This window comes from Protobothrops mucrosquamatus, unplaced genomic scaffold, assembly GCF_001527695.2.
Source record: "Protobothrops mucrosquamatus isolate PMUCROS unplaced genomic scaffold, P.Mucros_1.0 scaffold617, whole genome shotgun sequence".
Lineage (NCBI taxonomy): Eukaryota > Metazoa > Chordata > Lepidosauria > Squamata > Viperidae > Protobothrops > Protobothrops mucrosquamatus.
The window spans coordinates 310,228-332,372 of NW_015386913.1; the positions used below are offsets into that span (position 1 = coordinate 310,228).

The 22,145-nt window shown below is 37.3% G+C and overlaps 1 protein-coding gene across 1 annotated transcript in view; it reads left to right on the plus strand.

Annotated features, from left to right (window-relative positions):
- WNK2 (WNK lysine deficient protein kinase 2) overlaps nucleotides 1-22,145 on the plus strand; it is a 106,014-nt gene that overhangs the window by 43,249 nt on the left and 40,620 nt on the right. Inside the window, exons 5-10 of the mRNA XM_029284461.1 lie at nucleotides 3,399-3,487; nucleotides 5,708-5,927; nucleotides 7,929-8,217; nucleotides 11,863-12,059; nucleotides 12,452-12,598; nucleotides 13,979-14,170. Coding sequence (XP_029140294.1) covers nucleotides 3,399-3,487; nucleotides 5,708-5,927; nucleotides 7,929-8,217; nucleotides 11,863-12,059; nucleotides 12,452-12,598; nucleotides 13,979-14,170 — 1,134 coding nt within the window. The remainder of the gene's footprint in view (nucleotides 1-3,398; nucleotides 3,488-5,707; nucleotides 5,928-7,928; nucleotides 8,218-11,862; nucleotides 12,060-12,451; nucleotides 12,599-13,978; nucleotides 14,171-22,145) is intronic.

A 22,145-nucleotide genomic window follows, 5' to 3' on the forward strand; every position in this document is an offset into this window, starting at 1 on the left:
AAATATTGGAACTAAACTGTACTGTCAGGTTTAAGATCAAACATGAATTGTGGAATCTGTATATTTTTCAGTCAGTGGAAAACTGAAACTTATGTGAATTCATACACTATTTAAAGTACAAGCTCTTACAGCTCAGTTCTTTGTTTTTATTTATGCTAAGATTACATTTGTCATAGATTGCATATTTATTGTGTCATTTGTTTTTGGATGTTGACATAGCAAAGTGCATGAGAAAACTTCTTTCAGAGGCTGGTTGGGACAGAAAATGGCCTCAGTGGAAGGGGTTAAACTTTGTAAACTTTGTAAAATACAATTATAGCTATTTATTGCTTTTCCTTTTTTTTAAAAAAAAGGACATCAGGAGACCGTCATAGATGTCTTTCCACAAACACTTAATTGGATCTTTTAGCTTGCCCACATCTGAAATAGAGTGATGATAATAATATTTGTTTGTTATACTAGTCTAATGTAAGGGTTACCGAAGAAATGGATTACTAATTCATTCAGAAGAAACCCATTCAGCAGCATTCAGAGGGAATTAAAAAATATCAAGATGCGTCTAAAGCAGGCACAAGGCTTTGAATTCATAATTGCATTAATACTTTTTGGACACCTTTCCCCTTTTCCCCAAGAGGCTCTTATTTATTTGCAGCAGCAGAACACAATCCTCTTCTCTCTAAAGTCCAGGCACAACCTCAACATTGCTTTGCAAATTTGAGGGACCTTGTCGAGGAGATTATAGAGACAAGCTGCAGAACAAGAAGAAAAAAATCTTGCTTTGTATGTCCCTTACAAAAAAAATTGGCCATTGTCCTTACATTGTAGGAAAAATGCACTACAAACATTCCAATTATTCTGTTTCTTTTTCAACAAAGTCTTTGTCTAGTTGGTACATTTTGTTAATAGTTTTTAGCTATGTTTGTGCCTGATTCTTATTTAATTTCTTTTGTAAATAGCCTAGAATGGAACTCTTTCATTAAATGATTAAATCCCCAGGAAACAAATAAGCTTTCCAAGTTTAAAATAACTATCCTATGCCTGTCCTTTCATGCACTAAAACTCTTAATCATAAATTCAGTGTTCTTTGGGGAAAGTACTGTTATTTTATTAAAGTCAGTTTATGTAATAAAGTATCATGTGATATGGGACATACAGTATTTCCCAAGCTTGATTATCAGAACTGTTCATGCATGTACATGTTTTGCTTTCCTACAAGGTTAGTGGGGAAAGGCACAAAGCTCCACCTGACCAATCATGTTACATAAGCACAGTTTGCATCAACTATTTTGTAAGAAATTGTGTTAAATCCTTAATATGTACAAATATTAATTTACATCATTCGTATGTATTACTATAGTTGCTTTAAAAAGGTAATCAAGGAGACTTAAGAAGATTGGTATAGACCAGCAGTTCCCCTAGAATGCTTCTGATATATTCTTGCACCCTTTACAAAAGTACTAAGCTTATTTAAACAAATTTTAAATGATGTGAACATAAAAAATAATTTTGAAACTTCTAAACCCAAGTTTTCGCACCCCCTGGAATATTGTCTCCCACCCCCAGGGGGTGCGAGCACCCCCAGTTGGGAACCCCTGGTATAGACAGTTCAGAATGATGAAGTTTTCTGGAAGAGTTTAACCGGACTAATTAAAAAGAATTTATGTCTTATCCAATTGATTAAGTTATAGTAATAATTTAATCAATTCATATGCCTCCTAAAGATCAGTATGAGAGCCAAATAAACCGGGAGACTATGTGTTCTAGACTCACCTTGGGCACAAAGCCAGCTGGGTGACCTTGGACGAGTCACTTTTCTCAGCCCTAGAAAAATGACAATGGCAAACTATTTTTGAAAAACCTTGCCAAGAAAACTCCAAGGACTTGTCCAGGCAGTTTCTGAGAATCAAACACAATTGAATAGAAGTAAATAAAAAGCTCAATATAGGTGTCTTATTGAGGGGATTAAAAAATTATAACCACACTGAGCAAAAAATAAACATTTTTCTTTCCTATTGTAGCAACAGATAGGATTCAAAACATCTTCCAGAATTGTGACCTTGTCATTTTAGTGACCTCCTATTACATCTAATTGGCCAACTGATTGTTCAATTTCTTTATGACATTTGCTCAAATGTACTGTCTGTTGTACTGCCAGAAATACATCAGTGGAAGACACCCTGAAAAACCAAATGCTAATCTCTATCGTCTAGCTTCTCTGGATGGCTTTATCAGTTTATCTAAAATAAATACATCTTCCCACAATTATTTATGTAGCATGGATTACCTTTTGCTGCTTAACACTCCATTAAATGAATAATTTGTACAATTCTTTTCCATTGGTGCGCAGGTTAAAATGGTGCCATAGTTCTTGGATTTTTTTTTTTAAATCAAGCTGCAATTTAACTTGGCTGAAAGCATAATGAATTGTTCCTCTTTGGTAAAATAAGATATATTTAACCTAAAATAGTGCAAGGCAGAGACAATCTTTTTGGCAACTATTTCGTGCGATTTTTTCCCCCATGCCTCAATCACTCATACTTCAAGGTATTTTGTGGTATGTATAGATGAGAAATCTTAAGCATAGATGGCACCAACTGAAGTGATGCCTCAAATAGACCTTGAATAGCAGTCACCTCCATGCCTGCTTTCTATTTCAATTTCTTTACCTCACTAGAAAAGGTTCCTTTTTCATATTCATCATACATAAAAATGTTGCCTTAAATATCTATTTCCTCTTGGGATTTAACATTTGCTATTGAGAATCCTTAAAGTTCACATCTTGTAACTGTCAGCAGGTGAAAATCTTTTTCTAAGACATTCACAAACTTCAATTAGAGGTGTACTCTGAAAAGAAAACTTGGTTTCCTTACAGAGTTTCTTTTCCCTTTTTTGCAGAATATAAATCTGTAAGGATTATCTTTAAATTTGCGGCAAAACCATAAGAGACACTTTAATTATTTTACAATATCTATTCTTTATTTTAAAGTGGAACAGTATCAAAATATTATAAAAACCCATTAGCTAATTAGGAAAGCTGCTCTGATTTCTGGAAAGTTGAGGTATAATTAAAATAAACAAATAGTTAAGTGATAAATTAATTTGTTACAGTTTAAACAACACTTCTTTTAAAAAAAGAAAAAGCAAAAAACCTTGATGTTGATCTTTTAGGTTTCTGGAACATAATCCCAGAAGCCTAGGATAGTTCATTTTTCCCCTTCCAATGCCTTTAATATTAAAATTCATAATAAAAGTTAATGCTGAATTTAGCTTTGTTATAGCATATATAATGGTCTATTGTATATTATATTACATAAGAGTCCTAATTTAAACTCAAAGCTGTGTAGATCTAGAATGAAAACGCCAGAGAAATTTAATTATGTTTTTTTTTCCTCACGCAGGGTGTCAAACCAGCAAGTTTTGATAAAGTTACTGATCCTGAAATTAAGGAGATAATTGGAGAGTGTATTTGCAAAAATAAGGAGGAGAGGTTTGTTTCAAATAGTAAATTTCTGTTGTTTGTGAAACATGTCATAACCTGAGCACATTTCAAAATAATTTCTTGGAGTGGAGGCAGAAAACGGCCAAGAGCTGGCTAGTACCATTCTAAACTGATAGACCTACTATAATCTAATCATGTAGATCTCTTAGGAGAATTACTAGCCAGATAGAAACTAATATGGTTACTATGTGGACATGGATCAGTACCATTTGGAATCTGGTTAGTGTGACTATATTCCTGTGAATTTTGAGGACTTCTCAGCAAATTTTAATACTTTCAGTCAGAATGTCCTTCTGGACTATATATCTATAACAGAGCAGTATGAGACTTTCTTCAAGTATTTATTTTATATTTTTATTCTTACTTATAAAATTTATAACAGCGCCCATCTCACCTGAAATCTGGGTGATTTACAAATAAAAGTCATATAAAAAGAGATAGAGTTAGAAGCAAAGTTTTAAAAAACAGAATTAAAATAAAGATTAAAAGGCCAAAAAGGCAAGGGGGTGTTTTCTAGCCACCAACCATCACCATGGTTGCATACCACCCTTGGAGTACCCTCACTTCTGGGGACAAGATGTTTCATAGGGCAGGAACAACAAGAAGACTCTCATTGTAGACCCTGCCAGTCAAAATTCTTTAATTGATGGGGTCTGCAACAAACCTTCTGCCTGACTTGATGGGACAGGTTGATATTATTGGGTCAGGATGGTTCCTCAGGTAACCAGGTCCACACTGTGAAGGGCTTTAAAAGTAATAATCAACACCTTGAATTTGACCAGGAAATAAACTGACACCCAATGCAGCTCACATAATAGAGGTGTTACATGCACAGCCCTAGGGGTGCCCAGAACTGCCCATGCTGCTGCATCAACTACAGCTTCTAGATACTATTCAAGGGTGGCACATCGTACAGCACATTGCAGTAATCCATACAGAAGGTGACTAAGGCATGAGGGATCAAAAGGAGGGCTTTTCAATCCAGGTAAGTTCCAGAAAATGGTACATGGAGATTTATATTTGACAAGTAGCTGTTGGATGCAGTATCTCATAAGACTCTGTCTTAATCCTTCTCCACATTTTAAACCTTACATTTGTTTATTTAATTAAACCTAGTGGAAAAAGAAAAAATATGAAAAAGAAAAATCCCACAAAATTATATATATGTGAGTTTCCTTTACAAGTTTTACACAACAGATTCAATAAAAAGATGCTTAACCACAGATGGCAAATTGATGCCATCATTATGTTGGTGATATCCAGCTTTATTCTTTTCCATCAGATTTCAGAGAGATTGTAGAAATCCTAAATCAATACTTAGGATTTTTAAAAGATTAATTGAAGACTAACAACTGAAAGCTCAGACTGTATTGACTAAGGGATTGCCTAGTCAAATGAAAATATTGCATTACTGACAGTTTTGTCTGGAGCGTGACATTTTAAAAGTCAGCCTGACAGCTCTAATGTTCTTGATTTGACTTTCACCTAAATGTTAGGTAATAGCTGCAGCTAGGAGCACACCATCCCGCTGCACATGTTCCTAAAGAAAGCAGATCAGGCAGCAGAGGTGCATGGTTTAGTTATTTTTCATTTGGATTCTAGAAGAATTTACATGGATTCATCTTTTAAAAAAATAGCACAAATTACATCTGACTGGTTTTTGGCTTGTTTATCTATTCCCATTGATGGGTAGAACCAATAAAAAAAAGAAATGTATAGTATGTATAAATATGCTAAGGGAAAAAAAGGAGAGGAGCAAAGTATCTAAAAAGTATAAACTGGGTCTGATATGGTTCAGATAAATACCTTTTTCAAGGGCATTGTATAAAACAAACACAGAAACTTGAAAAGGTGTAGTAAGTGTTTTAACTCTCTGTTAGCCACAAGTGGCAAATGGGCAGCCATTGAAATTGAAATAAAGAACTAATAAAAATAAACAAATGGTGTGGTGCTTATTATGTCACACATTTGGCAGTTGCTATAGAAACACTTGTTATTTTGCTACAGTGGTTTAAAACCCTTTGTGTTAAATATTATAGATATTGAAAGCAAATTTTGCTTTCATTAAAACTTAGAAAGACATATAGTGCCAAGGAAGTTCTAATACATATACGTATGTAATGCTAAAATATCACACAGCTATTTGGTCCTTAAAGTATAGAGGAGAAAAATGGACTTAAAATGTGTTTGTGTTCTTTTTTTCCCCAGATATGAAATTAAAGATTTATTAAGCCATGCCTTCTTTGCTGAGGATACAGGGGTGAGAGTGGAACTTGCAGAAGAAGACGATGGTAGAAAATCCTCTATTGCCTTAAGACTCTGGGTCGAAGATGCTAAGAAGCTGAAAGGGAAATCCAAAGATAATGGAGCCATTGAGTTTACTTTTGAACTGGAGAAAGAAACTCCTGATGATGTTGCACAAGAAATGGTAAAATAAAAACTTCCTTTGTCTGTCTGTCTGTCTGTCTGTCTGTCTGTCTGTCTGTCTGTCTGTCTGTCTGTCTCTCTCTCTCTCTCTCTCTCTCTCTCTCGCTTTCTCTCCTCTCTCCTCTCTCTCTCTCTCTTCTCTCTCTTTTTCTCTCCTCTCTCTCTCTCACATAAATCTCAGTTGCAGTTGTTAAGTTAATAACATGGTTGCTAAGTGAATCCCATTGACTTTGCTTGTCAGAAGGTCGCAAAAGCTGAACACATGACCCTGGGACACTGGGACTGTCATAAATATGAACTAGTCACCAAGCATCCAAATTTTGATCATGTGACTATGGGGATGCTGCAAGGATTGTAAGTGTGAAAACTGGACATAAGTTACTTTTTTCAGCGCTGTTGTAACTTTGAACAGTCACTAAGTGAACTATTGTAAGTAGGTCGAGGACAATCTGTACAATCTTATAAGTAACCCTGCCCTGTGGCATGTAGGGCTTTGTGTAGCTTGCAGAGTAATGATGTCACACCAGGTAGCTAATGCCATTAACTGCCTGCATTCTCTCATTCTGCACAAGCTTTAACTTCCGAATGTTCTTCAGGGCGAGTCTCACATAGAGCCCGTTGCAGCTGTCCAAACAGGAGATCAAAAGAATGGCTCTGAACAGGGTTCTTTGATTCAAGAACAGGCACAACTGACACACAACTCCAAGCTGTGCAAAGATCCTGCTAGCCACATAGTTGATCTGCTCCTTGAGCAGGAGTTGAAAGTCCAGAAATATGATTAGATGGTGCACTAAGGCTGGGCCACTTCCTCCAGAACCAAAACTGGAAGTTTCTGTGTATTGCAGGGTGTGCGTGCGTGTGTGTGGCAGCTAGCCCAACCAGAGTCAAGAAATTCAAACAGGGAGTTTGCTATGCAGTAGAGAAGCTGGTACAATAGCAACAGATCCAATTAAACCTTACAGCCCAATTAACAAACAGGATCTTTCATCCAGTAATCTATGGATAGCAATAGCAGATAGACTTATACACCACCCTATAGTGCTTTACAGCCCTGTCTAGGCAGTTCATAGAGTCAGCATATTGCACCCAACAGTCTGGGTCCTCATTTTATCGACCTCTGCATAATGGAAGGCTGAGTCAACCGTGAGCTGGTCAGAATTAAACTCCAGGCTGTGGCCTGCAATACTGCCAGGGTATTTGGATTTAGCTGCCTATCGTTTTGGAAAACTGAATTTAAATGCTTGAAATATAGTATGGGAGCTTCTTCCTGAAAAATTACTTTTCTCATATTGCATTGCAAATGGGAAATTTCTTATTTGGTTTATTCGTGAAGCAGACAATGAGATTATATGATTTTGATGCCAATTATGACTGGTTGTAATTATTCCTAAAAAATGCCCCCCTCCCTTTACCATCGGTTACAGTTGGATTAAAAAATATCCCCACTACAAATTTATTTTGTATGAAGTTCTATGAATATTTAAATTATAATAGCTCCAATAGTGATATAGACAATAGCCATTTGTAGCCAATGATGATCAATAAAAATATTTATGACAATTGATCATAGTTTTGCAATTGCTTCTTTGCTTTATAAAAAAAATGTTTCAGATACAACTTGTACTCTTTTTGAAAATAATTTTATGAATGAAAACCTTGGACCTCTAGCTATTATATGCAATTCTAAATGATACTTCTGCAAACTAATCAGCCACACACATACAAAACCTCAGACTGGTGATTTAGAATCTAACTCTCTATTCAATTACTAAAACTGGATGATAAGACAGGGGTGTCAAACTGCCGGCCCATGGGCTGGATGCGTCATGCTGAAACCGCGCCCACCCCAGCTCTGGCAATGGGAAAAAAGTTGTGATACATCGTGACACGTCACGTGACGTGGCGAGTTTGACACCCCTGGAATAGGGAGTGGGTATGTGGGGCTCCATGATGTGAAAACACAGACAAATATGGATTTGTTGTTGAAAACCTTTTATTTCAGGTTGATGCTGGATTCTTTCATGAAAGTGATGTCAAAATAATTGCAAAATCAATACGTGACAGAGTAGCCTTAATACAGTGGAGAAGAGAGAGGATATGCCCCATGTTGCATTCAGAAGATCATCGGGATCCTGAAAGCTTAGAAAAAATGAAGGTCACACAAGCACAACCACTTCAGATTACACACACTTCTCATGCTGGTCATCAGATTCCATCAGAACCAGATGAGCCTGAAGTGGACCAGCATCTTTCTCAACAAAATCTGCCCACAAGCATCACTTCACTTGCATGTAAGTCTAGTATGTGTTCTGTGTTGGTATATAAGGATGTAGTACAAATACACTGAATGGATGTCACTGGCCATGTTTGTGCACTGCAGTAAGCCAAAACTCTTCAGGATTCTGGTTTAGCAGGAATAATAAGTACGCTAATATAGACTCTTTAATAGCTCCTGCTACTCTGGCTGAAGAGGATAATTATCAAACATGAAGTATTCCATACCTAGTTTGCTTAATATGTGATCTGAATTAGCATCTCTCTTTTTATTGGTCTAACCAGTTGGAACTGAACATGCCTAAGCTTCTTCCTACTATGTTAAAATTCTGAAGAATTCTAACTCTGATGGACTGATGCAGCCAGGACTTTGGTTGCATGGACTTTGACAAGAACAAATAAATATATGCTAAAAATATGCAAGAACAATAAATATCTACTAAGTTATCAATAAACAGTTTCCGTCTTACTATGATTAAGATTGTACATAATTGAATTTGTATTGTTCAACAAATTTAAAGCAGGGAGGAAGTGAATTCCCCTGGGATTTGAGGGGAAATGTTACCTTACCTTGTCATTTTACAAAGTAAAGGCTCTCCTCCCTTCTTATAGCAACCATGTGATCATACCATTGTAAGAAGGGGAACACAGAGGAAGTGCCCTCATGTGGTGGTGGTTAAAAAAGACCATCAACCATTCTCTGACACATTAATATAGCCAACCCTTTGAACTGTATTGAATTTTCCTTCTAAAACAAGCTAATTATGCCCACTCTAGTGTTGGTACGATTGCTCGCAGTATATGAAAGTGAGCCAACATGTACTTTGACTCAGGAAATACTGTTCTAGGTTTAGTCAAGATAATAATTACAATTTTCTTATATTAGTGAAAATATTTAAAGATTCTGGAACTGCTGCTTGAAGACCTACATATATTTAATTACATTAGATAAGAATTAAAATCTCTCCTTCACAGTGCAGAAACATTTTAAAAATAATCTTTTTTCTGAGTTGCTACTCTCAATTAGTTCTTTCAGTACTGTAAATTATTGGCATCATATGTTGTGCCAGTGCTTGCACAATGTTTTTAAGTCTAAAAGCCCTATAAATAATTTCCTTGATGCTGCTGGTGATATTCAAATACAGCAGAAATGTACATAAATAATTTAGCATCTGTGTACAACAGATGATAACAGAATCCAAGTTTGGCTTCCAACTGCTGCTTCAGCTTTGTAGAGTTGTCTTCATTTTTGTGGTTAGATGGTTCCTATAATTAGATTATATTTTCCTATTCTATAAACGTCTCTACATTATTAAGTATCCAAAAAAGCTCCATAAACTTAGATAAGTAAAATTGAAAGGAGTTATTGTTTTATAAATTTGGAAAGACGGGTGAATTCTCATCTGCGAAGGATTGATTGAAAAATCCAGAAATGAGGCTTCCAAACACAGACAAAATTAACTGTCCCAATATGTATACAAAACCCACACACAACACATTTTTAATATTCTTAAATAACAGCAGCAGGAAGCAGTATGCATTTTTGCATACATATTGGGAAAGTTAATTTCATCTGTGTTCGAAAGCCTCATATTTGGATTTTTCAACCAATCCTTCACTGATGAAAATACATCTAGTTATATTTTTTATGACATCATTTGTTATTGTATAGAAACAGGTATGTCTAAATTATTTCATTTGGTATAATTTGGGGGATACACTTATCATTTAACCTTACTAGAAGTATACAATATTAAAAAATAGTTTATTTATATACTTCAGCAAACTCGGATATTATTGCCAGTGACATTTTTTTTAATGTGAGCTATTTCCAGTGGTCCTGTGGTGCTTCATTATTCTCTCTGGAAGGAAAGCAAAAATATACAGAATCGCAACTAATTCATGCTGACTGCCCCCCCTGCCCAAAGGAGTGTATCCTGCTGGAGGTGGTTGAGAGAAGATCCCACCTGTCTCTCTGAACATCCTTTTCCCTTCTTCCCCATCTTTTTAATTGTAATTTTTACTGTTATTAGAAATATTTATTTTTGTGTTTTTATTGACTTTAGGCGAAATGGGTGGCCAACAAATCTAATAAATAAATAAAATAAATTAATAACTCAGATACTACTATAATATAAAGACCTGGCAATATCAGCCTGAACAGCACTTTGAAACTCACTAACAAATATTTGGTAGACATATTACAGGTAGTCCTCGACTTACAAGCTCAATTGACCTCAGAATTTATGTTGCTAAGCGAGAAATTTGTCAAGTGAATTTTGTCCCATTCTACGACTTTTCTTGCCACACTTGTTAAGTGAATCATTGCAGTTGTTAAATTAGTAACACGGTTGTTAAGTGATTCTTGCTTCCCCATTGACTTTGTTTGACAGAAGGTTGCACATGACTCTGGGACACTGCGGCCGTCATAAATATGAAGCAGTTGCCAAGCATCTGAATTTTAATCACATGACCATGAGGCTGCCACAGTCATAAGTGTAAAAATTGGTCATGAGTCACTTTTTTCAGTGCCGTTGCAACTTCAAAAAGTCACTAAACAAGCTGTTGTAAGTCGAGATTACCTGTACAGCAGGGGTCTTCAAACTTGGCCCTTTTATGACTTGTGGACTTCAACTCCCAGAATTCCTCAGCCAGCGTGCCTGGCTGAGGAATTCTGGGAGTTGAAGTCCACAAGTCATAAAAGGGCCAAATTTGAAGACCCCTGCTGTACAGCAATGTTACTTTTTGTGTGTGCATGTCTTTGAGTCAGTGTTAATTCCTGGAGACTGTCTGGACTAATCCCTGCAGGTTTTTTGACAATGCAATCCCTGCAGTTTTTGGGAAATGGCCTTTGCCTTCTTTCTAGGGTAAGAGAGAGTGACTGGCTCAAGGTTACTCAGCTGACTGTGTGCCTAAGGTGGAACTACAACTCACAGACTTTCTTCTGGTTTCCAACCTGCTGCCTTAACCCCTACGCCAAGCAGGCTCTCAATATTACATTTACCTATGAAAATTTAGACTGTTGGTTAGACTGCAGACTATGACAAATTCTTACAAAAATTTTGAACGTTTGTAGAAAGAAATGTAGACAGCCAATTTTTCAAAATTTCTCCAGTCAGTCGTGTCTGCATTTTATATATTCCCCACAGACTCACGTCCCACGTCCCAATTTAGATATAATTGGGAACAACTCATTTCTAGTTTATGGATTTGGTTTAGTTACTTTTGTTTCAACCTTTGAAATTTAACACTTAAACAGAAAAAAAAAATCCTGTGGTTTTAAATCTGGTCAGAAAGTGAAGTGAATCCCCTGCCAGTCCATTCCAAGGGTTGCTAAGTGGTTTCAATTACACAAAATCCCAATTCCTTCCTGCAGCCATATCGAAGTGTTATGTAAATCTCTATCAATCTCTAATTTTGATGGTAGAAAAATAAGGGTACCCCCCCCCCTGCATCATGCACCAGATCTGATTCATTATTGATTCAGATTGACTGACTTCTGGAGTATCCTGAACTATACTATATGCTATTTCCAAAGCTCCAAATTAAGATCTCAAGTAAGATCAGATAGCCTTTGCACAATACGAATAATACTTTGATTGCTTTCAGTTTATGAAACCATTCAATTTTTTTAAAAAAAATCAATATTAACAATGTTTCAGCTGATAGCACATTTGACAGTGGTCAAGGATCAACTGTGTACTCAGACTCCCAGAGTAGCCAGCAAAGTGTGATCTACTCATCTATTCCTGATGCAATACCTCCAGCTGTTCAGCGTGTTTATAGCCCACCTCTCAGTGAGAGCCAGACTTTGCCACATGGTCTTCAGCAGATAGGGCCCTACCAGCAACCCTCAATAGTAAGTATGGTCTTCTTCAATTTTCACATATGAATTTTAAAAAATGATTAAATAATTGCATAACCTCAAAAGTCTGTACAGCTAACCATTTTTCTTAGTCGTGTTCATACAGTACATATAAATGGAGTCACATATCCTATCTCCTATGTTTGTTTACTTACTATTTTATTTAATATGAAGCAAAAAGGGTGGACAATCTATTGCCTGGACATTTTTATTTTAATGGATATTGTCATAGCAATATATCTACTCAGTTAATCTGAATTATTAATATTAATTACTTTACTAAATAGCTTGAACAGCTATATACTGACAGAATGATAAGGTATGCTATTGAGAGTTTTTATAGACAATAGTTTTCTAAAGTAATGTCTTCCTACCTTCCTTCCCAGCCTGGACTTTCAGTGGTTCAGGGTCCAACTGCTGTTGTGCCTCTGAGGCCACAACTTTATCCAGAACCAGCAATTCCAATTCCATTTCCCACCTCAGTTGCCCCTGTGCAGATGAGACAACCTCAACCTGTATTAGTCAGCCAGCAGGTAAGAAATGACATATTCTGCCTTTCTCTTCCCCCTCCCCCTCCATATCTTCAAAATACACTCATGGCAACCGTCCTGCGGGGTTTTGGCAAGATTTTCAAAACTAGTTTGCTATTACTTCCTTCCTAGGGCTAAGAGAGAGTGTTTGGTCCATGGTCAACTAGAGACTTCATGTCTTAGGCAGAACTCACATTCTTCAGGTTTCTAGCCTGTTGCCTTATCTGGGCTCTCTTTTTGCCTATTAAGCTTAAAACCATTATGTAACTTGCATTATAGGCTTGACTGTCTATTTTATACTGTAATGGAAGGTTTCTTAGCAAATTTTAAGTGCAGCAATAGATTAATGAGTAAATTAAGAAGTAGGACAGCAGTAGCATCTGTAATGAAATATCAAAACAAGAAGGCAGTTGTGGTAGTATAACTGAAGCCCTACTCCTTTTGTATTTTAATTGACATTACACACATGTACAAAGGGCAGAGCTTTGATTGTGCTGCCACAACCATCAGCAGGACTTTTAAAATCTCACCTATGGATGCTTTTGCAACAAAGAGAGAAAGCTTTAATTTCTTCCTTTACCCTATAGCAAACTCAAGATTAATTCTTGACCTCTTTTAAGTTTGTTTCTCAGAGTAGAAGAGATTGACCTCATTATTTGGACTTTTAAAAATATTATTTCTAATATACATTTTCTTGGCCTGATGGCTTTATCATTTTCTTTGGCCACTCTTTCTTCAAACAAACAAACAAATAAATAAATAAAATTTATTGGGCTAATTTCACTAGTAGTTGAAAATGATCATGAGAAAGGGAGAAGTATCTAGCCATGGACATATCATTATTTCCAGACAATATTTAGTTTGAGTTTGGGCATACGTTTGCATAAGTAAATGTATCCAAATCAGCTTTGGAACAATTTGTTTATTTATTCATTTATTTGACTTGTATGCCACCCATTTGAGCAGCTTACAAACACACTAAAAGCCAGTAAGATATTAAAATAATACATAACAATAATAAATAACAAACAGTTGGAATATTGTATTGCAATTTGATGTTGATTTGTTTGGCTTTTTTGTGAAACTGGTAATCATAGTTTGCCAATTCAGAAATGGGAACCATGATTATGATTATACCAAGACATAAAAACTGGAACCAATATTTTTTCAGAATACAGCAGAAAAATGGAATTGCATACATATACTGTACTGTAAAGCCTCTCACCATGGCTTTAGACTGTTTATTTTGTAGATTTTCAATCTATTAACTATATTTTTAAAAAGCAGGTTTGTTGTTTGTTTCTTGTTCGCCTATGACTGCTTCTCCAATCTATGCTGATACCACTTCAAAAACTTATATGATCTTTTTTTAAATTTCATCAGCCATCCATCTCAAGCCCAGCTTCTTTACAGCAAGTTCTCAGCAACCAGCCCATGTGCTCAGTACAGCAACCTGCACCTCACCTGTTGTCCCAGTTTCAAACACCCGGTTCTCACATGGCAGCTACCAGTGCACCACTGGCACCTCTGCAGGTCCCCCCTGTGCAGTTGCTTCCCCCAGTTCCTCCTGGTCAAGTAAGTCTGTTGTTGCACTCAATAAGGTTCCTCATTTTGGTGTGAAGACTCCATAGTGCTAGAAACATGGAAGTGTTTTCATGTATCAATTGACTTTTGTTGTAACATTGAATTATATAAAAAAAATCTAGCTATTTATTACTTAGTGCCATAATAAATTAAAAAATAAAATAAAAAATTCAGAAAAGTTAATCAATGTGCCACTGGGTCAAAGCAGCCCAGCTCTTGGAATTTCTTCAAAATGGACCAATTAGATGAGGAACCAATCAAGAACCAACTTACTTGGCCTTCCATAATGTGGACCAACCAGAGAGCAGCTTGCTAGATACACGCTAGATACATGAGCTAAATCTGCCTCAGTGCTAAGAGGTACATCACAAACGAGGCTCTGAAGATGCTAACCACAGCTGCTGGTGAAATGCTAGAACAAAATAAAACTCGATCATGACCATTCAGCCTGAAAACCTCATCATTCCTTCTTTGATGCCAGCCATGAAGGCCTACGCCAGTATATCATGTATGACTTCCTGATGTTAGCACCAAAAAGACAGCCATATGAATATGAGAACTATGTCATTTACACAGTATAATAATTTGATGAACATTTTAAAAAATGACAAATGGAAAAGAAAAATAAATTTTAATTTTAAAAGGGGGAAAGAATATGCCCTGCTGACATAAAGTGGATAGATAGGGAATTTCTCTGTATAATTAGTGCTTATATAAACAAAACATGCATTTTTTTTAAGATATTGGAAACTTCAGCCTTTGGTTCAAATCATAATTTGAGTACAAAAGCATAATAAGCTCATTCAACATATTGTTAAATTGTGAAATGAGTGGTCTAGTATTTCATTTGAACTAGATCACAGTTATTTATTTAGCCCTATCACTTATAATCGTTGTCAGAATATTCACACAATTTGCTTGGAGTGTAGTATATTCATTTATTTAGGTGGTTACCACATTTTTTTTAAAACAAATTCTCATGCAATAAAAAAAAACCTATAAGACCATAAAACATTTCGACCATATTTCAAAAATGCCTCACAGTCTCATGACAACAATTGTTTATGACATATGAATAGCACCTAAATTCAACTGGATTCTAGCAATAACATACTACAGTAATATTTGTTTTGCCATTGAATCATGTCCGATTCTCAGAGACTACCAGGTCAAGTCCCTCCAGTTTTCTTGGCAAAGTGTCTCAGAAGTGGCTTGCCATTGCCTCCTTCTTAGGGCTGAGAGAAGGAGAACTGCCCTAATGTACCCAGTTGGCTTTGTGCCTAAGGCGGGACTAGAACTCACAATTGCCTGGTTTATAGCCAAGTGCATTAATCATATACCAAACTAGTAATAATAATATCTTATAATAATAACAACATAATGAAAATATGAGCAGTGTGATGGCCCAATGATCAAGATACTCGCCTCCCACTTGGAAATTGAGAGTTCAGTCCTAGGTAGCAGCAGATGTTTCCCTCCCTATCTGCTGCAAACTCTTAACTAGGCATCAGGAAAGGCATCCAGCCAGTAAATGCTCAGCTCCATCCAGTCACCCTGGCTCTATCCCAGATTAAGGGTATAAGGACCATAAAAAGGGAAAATTAATAATAAAATAAAAATGACTTTAGCATCAGTATCCTTTCTTAACTTCAGGTAGGCTGGAATACCCAAGTAGATATTCTCAGACTGCCTAGAGCAGGCAAGCAAACTTTATCAGGAAAAGCACTCTTTTAAAAACCCAACCCCAAGTCATTAAAGCTAGCATTTTAAATTGCACTCAGAAACATGCTGGTAACCAGGGCAGCAACAATATCCAGTGGCAGTATCAAGACTAATCCACAAGCATTAAACATGTTGATGTTTTTGTGTGGTCTTCAAACACAGTCCCATATAAAATAACTTTCAGTAATCTAAAGGAGATTATTGCATTTTATTACTGCATTTTACTCCATGCATTTTATGCCAGGTAAGTGTGCAAGTGGAACAGCTAAAACTGAGAAAAGGTCATCTTATCCACATCCTCACATGCCCGGACCCCGGGACATAATATCTGGCTCATCCATTTTGCTCAGGTGGAAGACGTGCAACTTTGTATCATGTTATCCAAACTGATAGATATTTCTCTCAGGGGATTTATATAGATGTTGAACAGGAGAGGGGAGAGGACTGCTAGTCCTGCAGCACACCGTAATGAAACATTTGAGAGCCAGAACTTTCCCCATCTATCACCACAATTCTGACATTCATATCCTGCCTAGATAAACCTTGTCCAAAATCAAGGCTATTAAAAGATCTGGGAAAACAATGACAGTTGCATTTGCTCCGTCCAAACCCCACCTCAAGTTATCCCTGACAGCAACCAGTGTGTTTTTTTGTTTCATGCTGAGCTTGAATGTGGACTGACATTGCTTCAGATAATTTGTGTTCTCTTTAACTGCAGCCCCATCGCTTTTTTCACAACCTTCCCAAAGAAGGAAAAAGAACTTTCCTTTTAAGGAATGGATGGATCAGCATCTCTTTAAACAGTGCTGAATTTTCTTCTTCACTGGCACATGCCTGGTCTGCCCCTCATCCACAATTAAATCATATATGAGGCTAAATTTATTGTCGGCTGACATTTAGAACCATCAATATGAGCCCACAATGCCCAGTCATGCATTTGTCTGTTCATGTGTCATGATTTCAGCATGGAAGTACAAATTTCCGATCCCTTTTCTTCTGGGGTGTCTCTTCCCGCACCCCCAATCTCTTATACTTTACTCTGCTTGGTCCTACTGATTTTCTCCCCTATCTCTGTCCCCCTTAGTCAGAATATCTCAACCTTAGCAATTTTAAGATGTGTGGGCATGCTGGTTAGGGAATTCTGGGAGCTGAAGTCTACACATCTTAAAAATGCCAAGCTTGAGAAACATAGCCCTCAGCTCCTACTCCAAACACTCAAATTGTGCAAAATAACCATCATGGGCAATCAAGTACAATAGATGGAAGCTGCACCCAATGCAATCATGCATTCCCATGCTTTACATTCCCCAGACTCTCTTCAACCCAGTTCTCTTTCCTTCCATCCTTACATGACCCTAGCTGGGTCAGAAGGTGATAAACATATTACCTCTTTTTCTCATTCTGGAAAGGGACTCTTCTCCCCCCCCCCCCCCCACTTCTTGACTCCCATTTAGAAAATCAGCAATCTTTTCTTTTCTCTTTGGTGGTTCTGTTTGTTTTCCAATATCTCCTCCACTACTTGGTGTAAGGAAATAGAACTCTAGTGGCCCATTTCAGTTGACACGGTTTCCTAAACAACCTTGCCATCTGGCGCATTTTTGGGCTTCTTCGTGCTTTTATCTTATTTCTTCAGTCTTCTGTTTTTAATATATTTTCCTCTACTATTTATTCCAGTTTTAATTCTACTTCTTTTGTTTTTCCTGAAAAACAATAGCTGGCAGATGAGGCTATAACAGTTTAATTATAGACTTGTAGTGCAATCTGGTATCAGATAAATAATAAGAGATAAAGCAGGATGTGTGATTCCTCTTCTTCTGCAATCCCTATTTGTTAAGTCCTTCCATATATTATGTAAAACCCAGAGTGACAATCCCAAGATAACAGAATAACAGAGTTGGAAGGGACTTGGAGGTCTTCTAGTTCAACCCCCCTGTTCAGACAGGAAACCCTATACCACTTCAGGCAAATGGCTGTCCAGTCTCTTCTTAAAAACTTCCAGTGTTGGAGCATTCACAACTTCTGGAGGCAGGTTGTTCCACTGATTAATTGTTCTAACTGTCAGGAAATTTCTCCTTAGTTCTAGGTTGCTTCTCTCCTTGATAAGTTTCCATCCATTGCTTCTTGTCCTGCCCTCAGATGCTTTTGGAGAATAGCTTGACTCCCTCTTCTTTGTGGCAGCCCCTGAGATATTGGAAGACTGTTATCATGTCACCCATAGTCCTGCTTTGCATTAAACTAGACATACCCAATTCCAGCAATCGTTCTTTATATTCCAGTCCCCTGATCATCCTTGTTGCTCTTCTTCTTTCTAGAGTCTCAACATCTTTTTTACACCCTGATGACCAAAACTCGATGCAGTATTCCTAGTGTGGTCTTACCAAGGCATTATACAAATGATACCATACAAATATTTTGGAATCAATCATTCCTGCCCCCAGTTCCTGTCATAATTGCCTAAATAGTTCCAAAAGCGAGTCCTGATTAAGGTTTCCAGAATACAATAAAATCAAAATTAATTCAGAGATTAACCCCATCCCCTTTTCTCTCCAGACTTTACCCTTAGCCCAGATGGTTCCTCTCTTTCTTTCCAGCTGTTTTCGTAATTTTATGGGGGGAAAATATTTGTAGCTTGATCTTCCTGTAAGTGTGCAGCCACATTTGCCCAAATGAGCCCTCCCTGAAACCTCAAAGAATACATGATGCTCTTTGTGTTTTTACATCTTACTATAGCTATTAAGCAACTACAGATAGAAAGTGTTGGAGTAGGTGGACAGGTACAAGCTTCAACTAGGACTGTCCTGCTGGCCCTGCGCGGTTCCCCCTTCGCGCAGGCCTGGCCTAGTACACTTCTAAAGGCCCACCTTGAGGATGGGGTGTGGAGCCCCGAGAGGTGGCATGCAGCGGCCACAAGTAGGGAAAAAAAAAACGCTAAATTGAAACAATTTTTAAAGGGGTGTTTTAAANGACAGCCATATGAATATGAGAACTATGTCATTTACACAGTATAATAATTTGATGAACATTTTAAAAAATGACAAATGGAAAAGAAAAATAAATTTTAATTTTAAAAGGGGGAAAGAATATGCCCTGCTGACATAAAGTGGATAGATAGGGAATTTCTCTGTATAATTAGTGCTTATATAAACAAAACATGCATTTTTTTAAAGATATTGGAAACTTCAGCCTTTGGTTCAAATCATAATTTGAGTACAAAAGCATAATAAGCTCATTCAACATATTGTTAAATTGTGAAATAAATGGTCTAGTATTTCATTTGAACTAGATCACAGTTATTTATTTAGCACTATCGCTTATAATCGTTGTCAGAATATTCACACAATTTGCTTGGAGTGTAGTATATTCATTTATTTAGATGGTTACCACATTTTTTTAAAAACAAATTCTCATGCAATAAAAAAAACCTATAAGACCATAAAACATTTCGACCATATTTCAAAAATGCCTCACAGTCTCATGACAACAATTGTTTATGACATATGAATAGCACCTAAATTCAACTGGATTCTAGCAATAACATACTACAGTAATATTTGTTTTGCTATTGAATCATGTCCGATTCTCAGAGACTACCAGGTCAAGTCCCTCCAGTTTTCTTGGCAAAGTGTCTCAGAAGTGGCTTGCCATTGCCTCCTTCTTAGGGCTGAGAGAAGGAGAACTGCCCTAATGTACCCAGTTGGCTTTGTGCCTAAGGCGGGACTAGAACTCACAATTGCCTGGTTTATAGCCAAGTGCATTAATCATATACCAAACTAGTAATAATAATATCTTATAATAATAACAACATAATGAAAATATGAGCAGTGTGATGGCCCAATGATCAAGATACTCGCCTCCCACTTGGAAATTTGAGAGTTCAGTCCTAGGTAGCAGCAGATGTTTCCCTCCTAAGGCACAAAGAAAAAAATATCTGCTGCGAACTCTTAACTAGGCATCAGGAAAGGCATCCAGCCAGTAAATGCTCAGCTCCATCCAGTCACCCTGACTCTACCCCAGATTAAGGGTATAAGGGTCATAAAAGGGAAAATTAATAATAAAATAAAAATGACTCTAGCATCAGTATCTTTCTGGATGGCCTTAAGAGTGGCCTCATACCTGCCTTGGAAGATAAGCAGATAAGGTGAGCCTCTACAGAGAAATCTACCTTTAAGTCCCTTCCTTTCTTAACTTCAGGTAGGCTGGAATACCCAAGTAGATATTCTCAGACTGCCTAGGGCAGGCAGGCAAATTTTATCAGGAAAAGCACTCTTTTAAGAACCCAACCCCAAGTCATTAAAGCTAGCATTTTAAATTGCACTCAGAAACATGCTGGTAACCAGGGCAGCAACAATATCCAGTGGCAGTATCAAGAGTAATCCACAAGCATTAAACATGTTGATGTTTTTGTGTGGTCTTCAAAAACAGTCCCATATAAAATAACTTTCAGTAATCTAAATGAGATTATTACATTTTATTACTGCATTTTATTACTGCATTTTACTCCATGCATTTTATGCCAGGTAAGTGCGCAAGTGGAACTCCAGCTGAAACTGAGAAAAGGTCATCTTATCCACATCCTCACATGCCCAGACCCCGGGACCTAATATCTGGCTCATCCATTTTGCTCAGGTGGAAGATGTGCAACTTTGTATCATGTTGTATCCAAACTAATAGATATTTCTCTCAGGGGATTTATGTAGATGTTGAACAGGAGAGGGGAGAAGACTGCTAGTCCTGAAGCACCCTGTAATGAAACATCTGAGAGCCAGAACTTTCCCCATTGATCACCACAATTCTGACATTCATATCCTGCCCAGATGAACCTTGTCAAATATTAAGGCTATTAAAAGATCTGGGAAAACAATGACAGTTGCATTTGCTCCGTCCAAACCCCACCTCAAGTTATCCCTGACAGCAACCAGTGTGTTTTTTGTTTCATGCTGAGCTTGAATGTGGACTGACGTTGCTTCAGATAATTTGTGTTCTCTTTAACTGCAGCCCCATCACTTTTTCCACAACCTTCCCAAAGAAGGAAAAAGAACTTTCCTTTTAAGGAGTGGATGGATCAGCATCTCTTTAAACAGTGCTGAATTTTCTTCTTCAGTGGCACACGCCTGGTCTGTCCCCTCATCCACAATTAAATCATATATGAGGCTAAATTTATTGTCGGCTGACATTTAGAACCATCAATATGAGCCCACAATGCCCAGATATGCATTTGTCTGGCTCATGTGGCATGGAAGTACAAATTTCCGATCCCTTTTCTTCTGGGGTGTCTCTTCCCGCACCCCCCAATCTCTTATACTTTACCCTGCTTGGTCCTACTGATTTTCTCCCCTATCTCTGTCTCCCTTAGTCAGAATATCTCAACCTTAGCAACTTTAAGATGCGTGGGCATGCTGGTTAGGGAATTCTGGGAGCTGAAGTCTACACATCTTAAAAATGCCAAGCTTGAGAAACACAGCCCTCAGCTCCTACTCCAAACACTCCAATTGTGCAAAATAACCATCATGGGCAATCAAGTACAACAGATGGAAGCTGCACCCAATGCAATCATGCATTCCCATGCTTTACATTCCCCAGACTCTCTTCAACCCAGTTCTCTTTCATTCCATCCTTACGTGGCTTTCCCCTAGCTGGGTCAGAAGGTGATAAACATATTACCCCTTTTTCTCATTCTGGAAAGGGGCTCTTCCCCCCCCCCCCCCCACTTCTTTGACTCCCATTTAGAAAACCAGCAATCTTTTCTTTTCTCTTTGGTGGTTCTGTTTGTTTTCCAATATCTCCTCCACTACTTGGTGTAAGGAAATAGAACTCTAGTGGCCCATTTCAGTTGACACAGTTTCCTAAACAACCTTGCTATCTTATTTCTCCAGTCTTCTGTTTTTAATATATTTTCCTCTACTATTTATTCCAGTTTTAATTCTACTTCTTTTGTTTTTCCTGAAAAACAATAGCTGGCAGATGTGGCTATAACAGTTTAATTATAGACTCGTAGTGCAATCTGGTATCAGATAAATAATAAGAGGTAAAGCAGGATGTGTGATTCCTCTTCTTCTGCAATCCCTATTTGTTAAGTCCTTCCATATAATATGAAAAACCCAGAGTGACAATCCCAAGATAACAGAATAACAGAGTTGGAAGGGACTTGGAGGTCTTCTAGTTCAACCCCCTGTTCAGACAGGAAACCCTATACCACTTCAGACAAATTTTTGTCCAGTCTCTTCTTAAAAACTTCTAGTGTTGG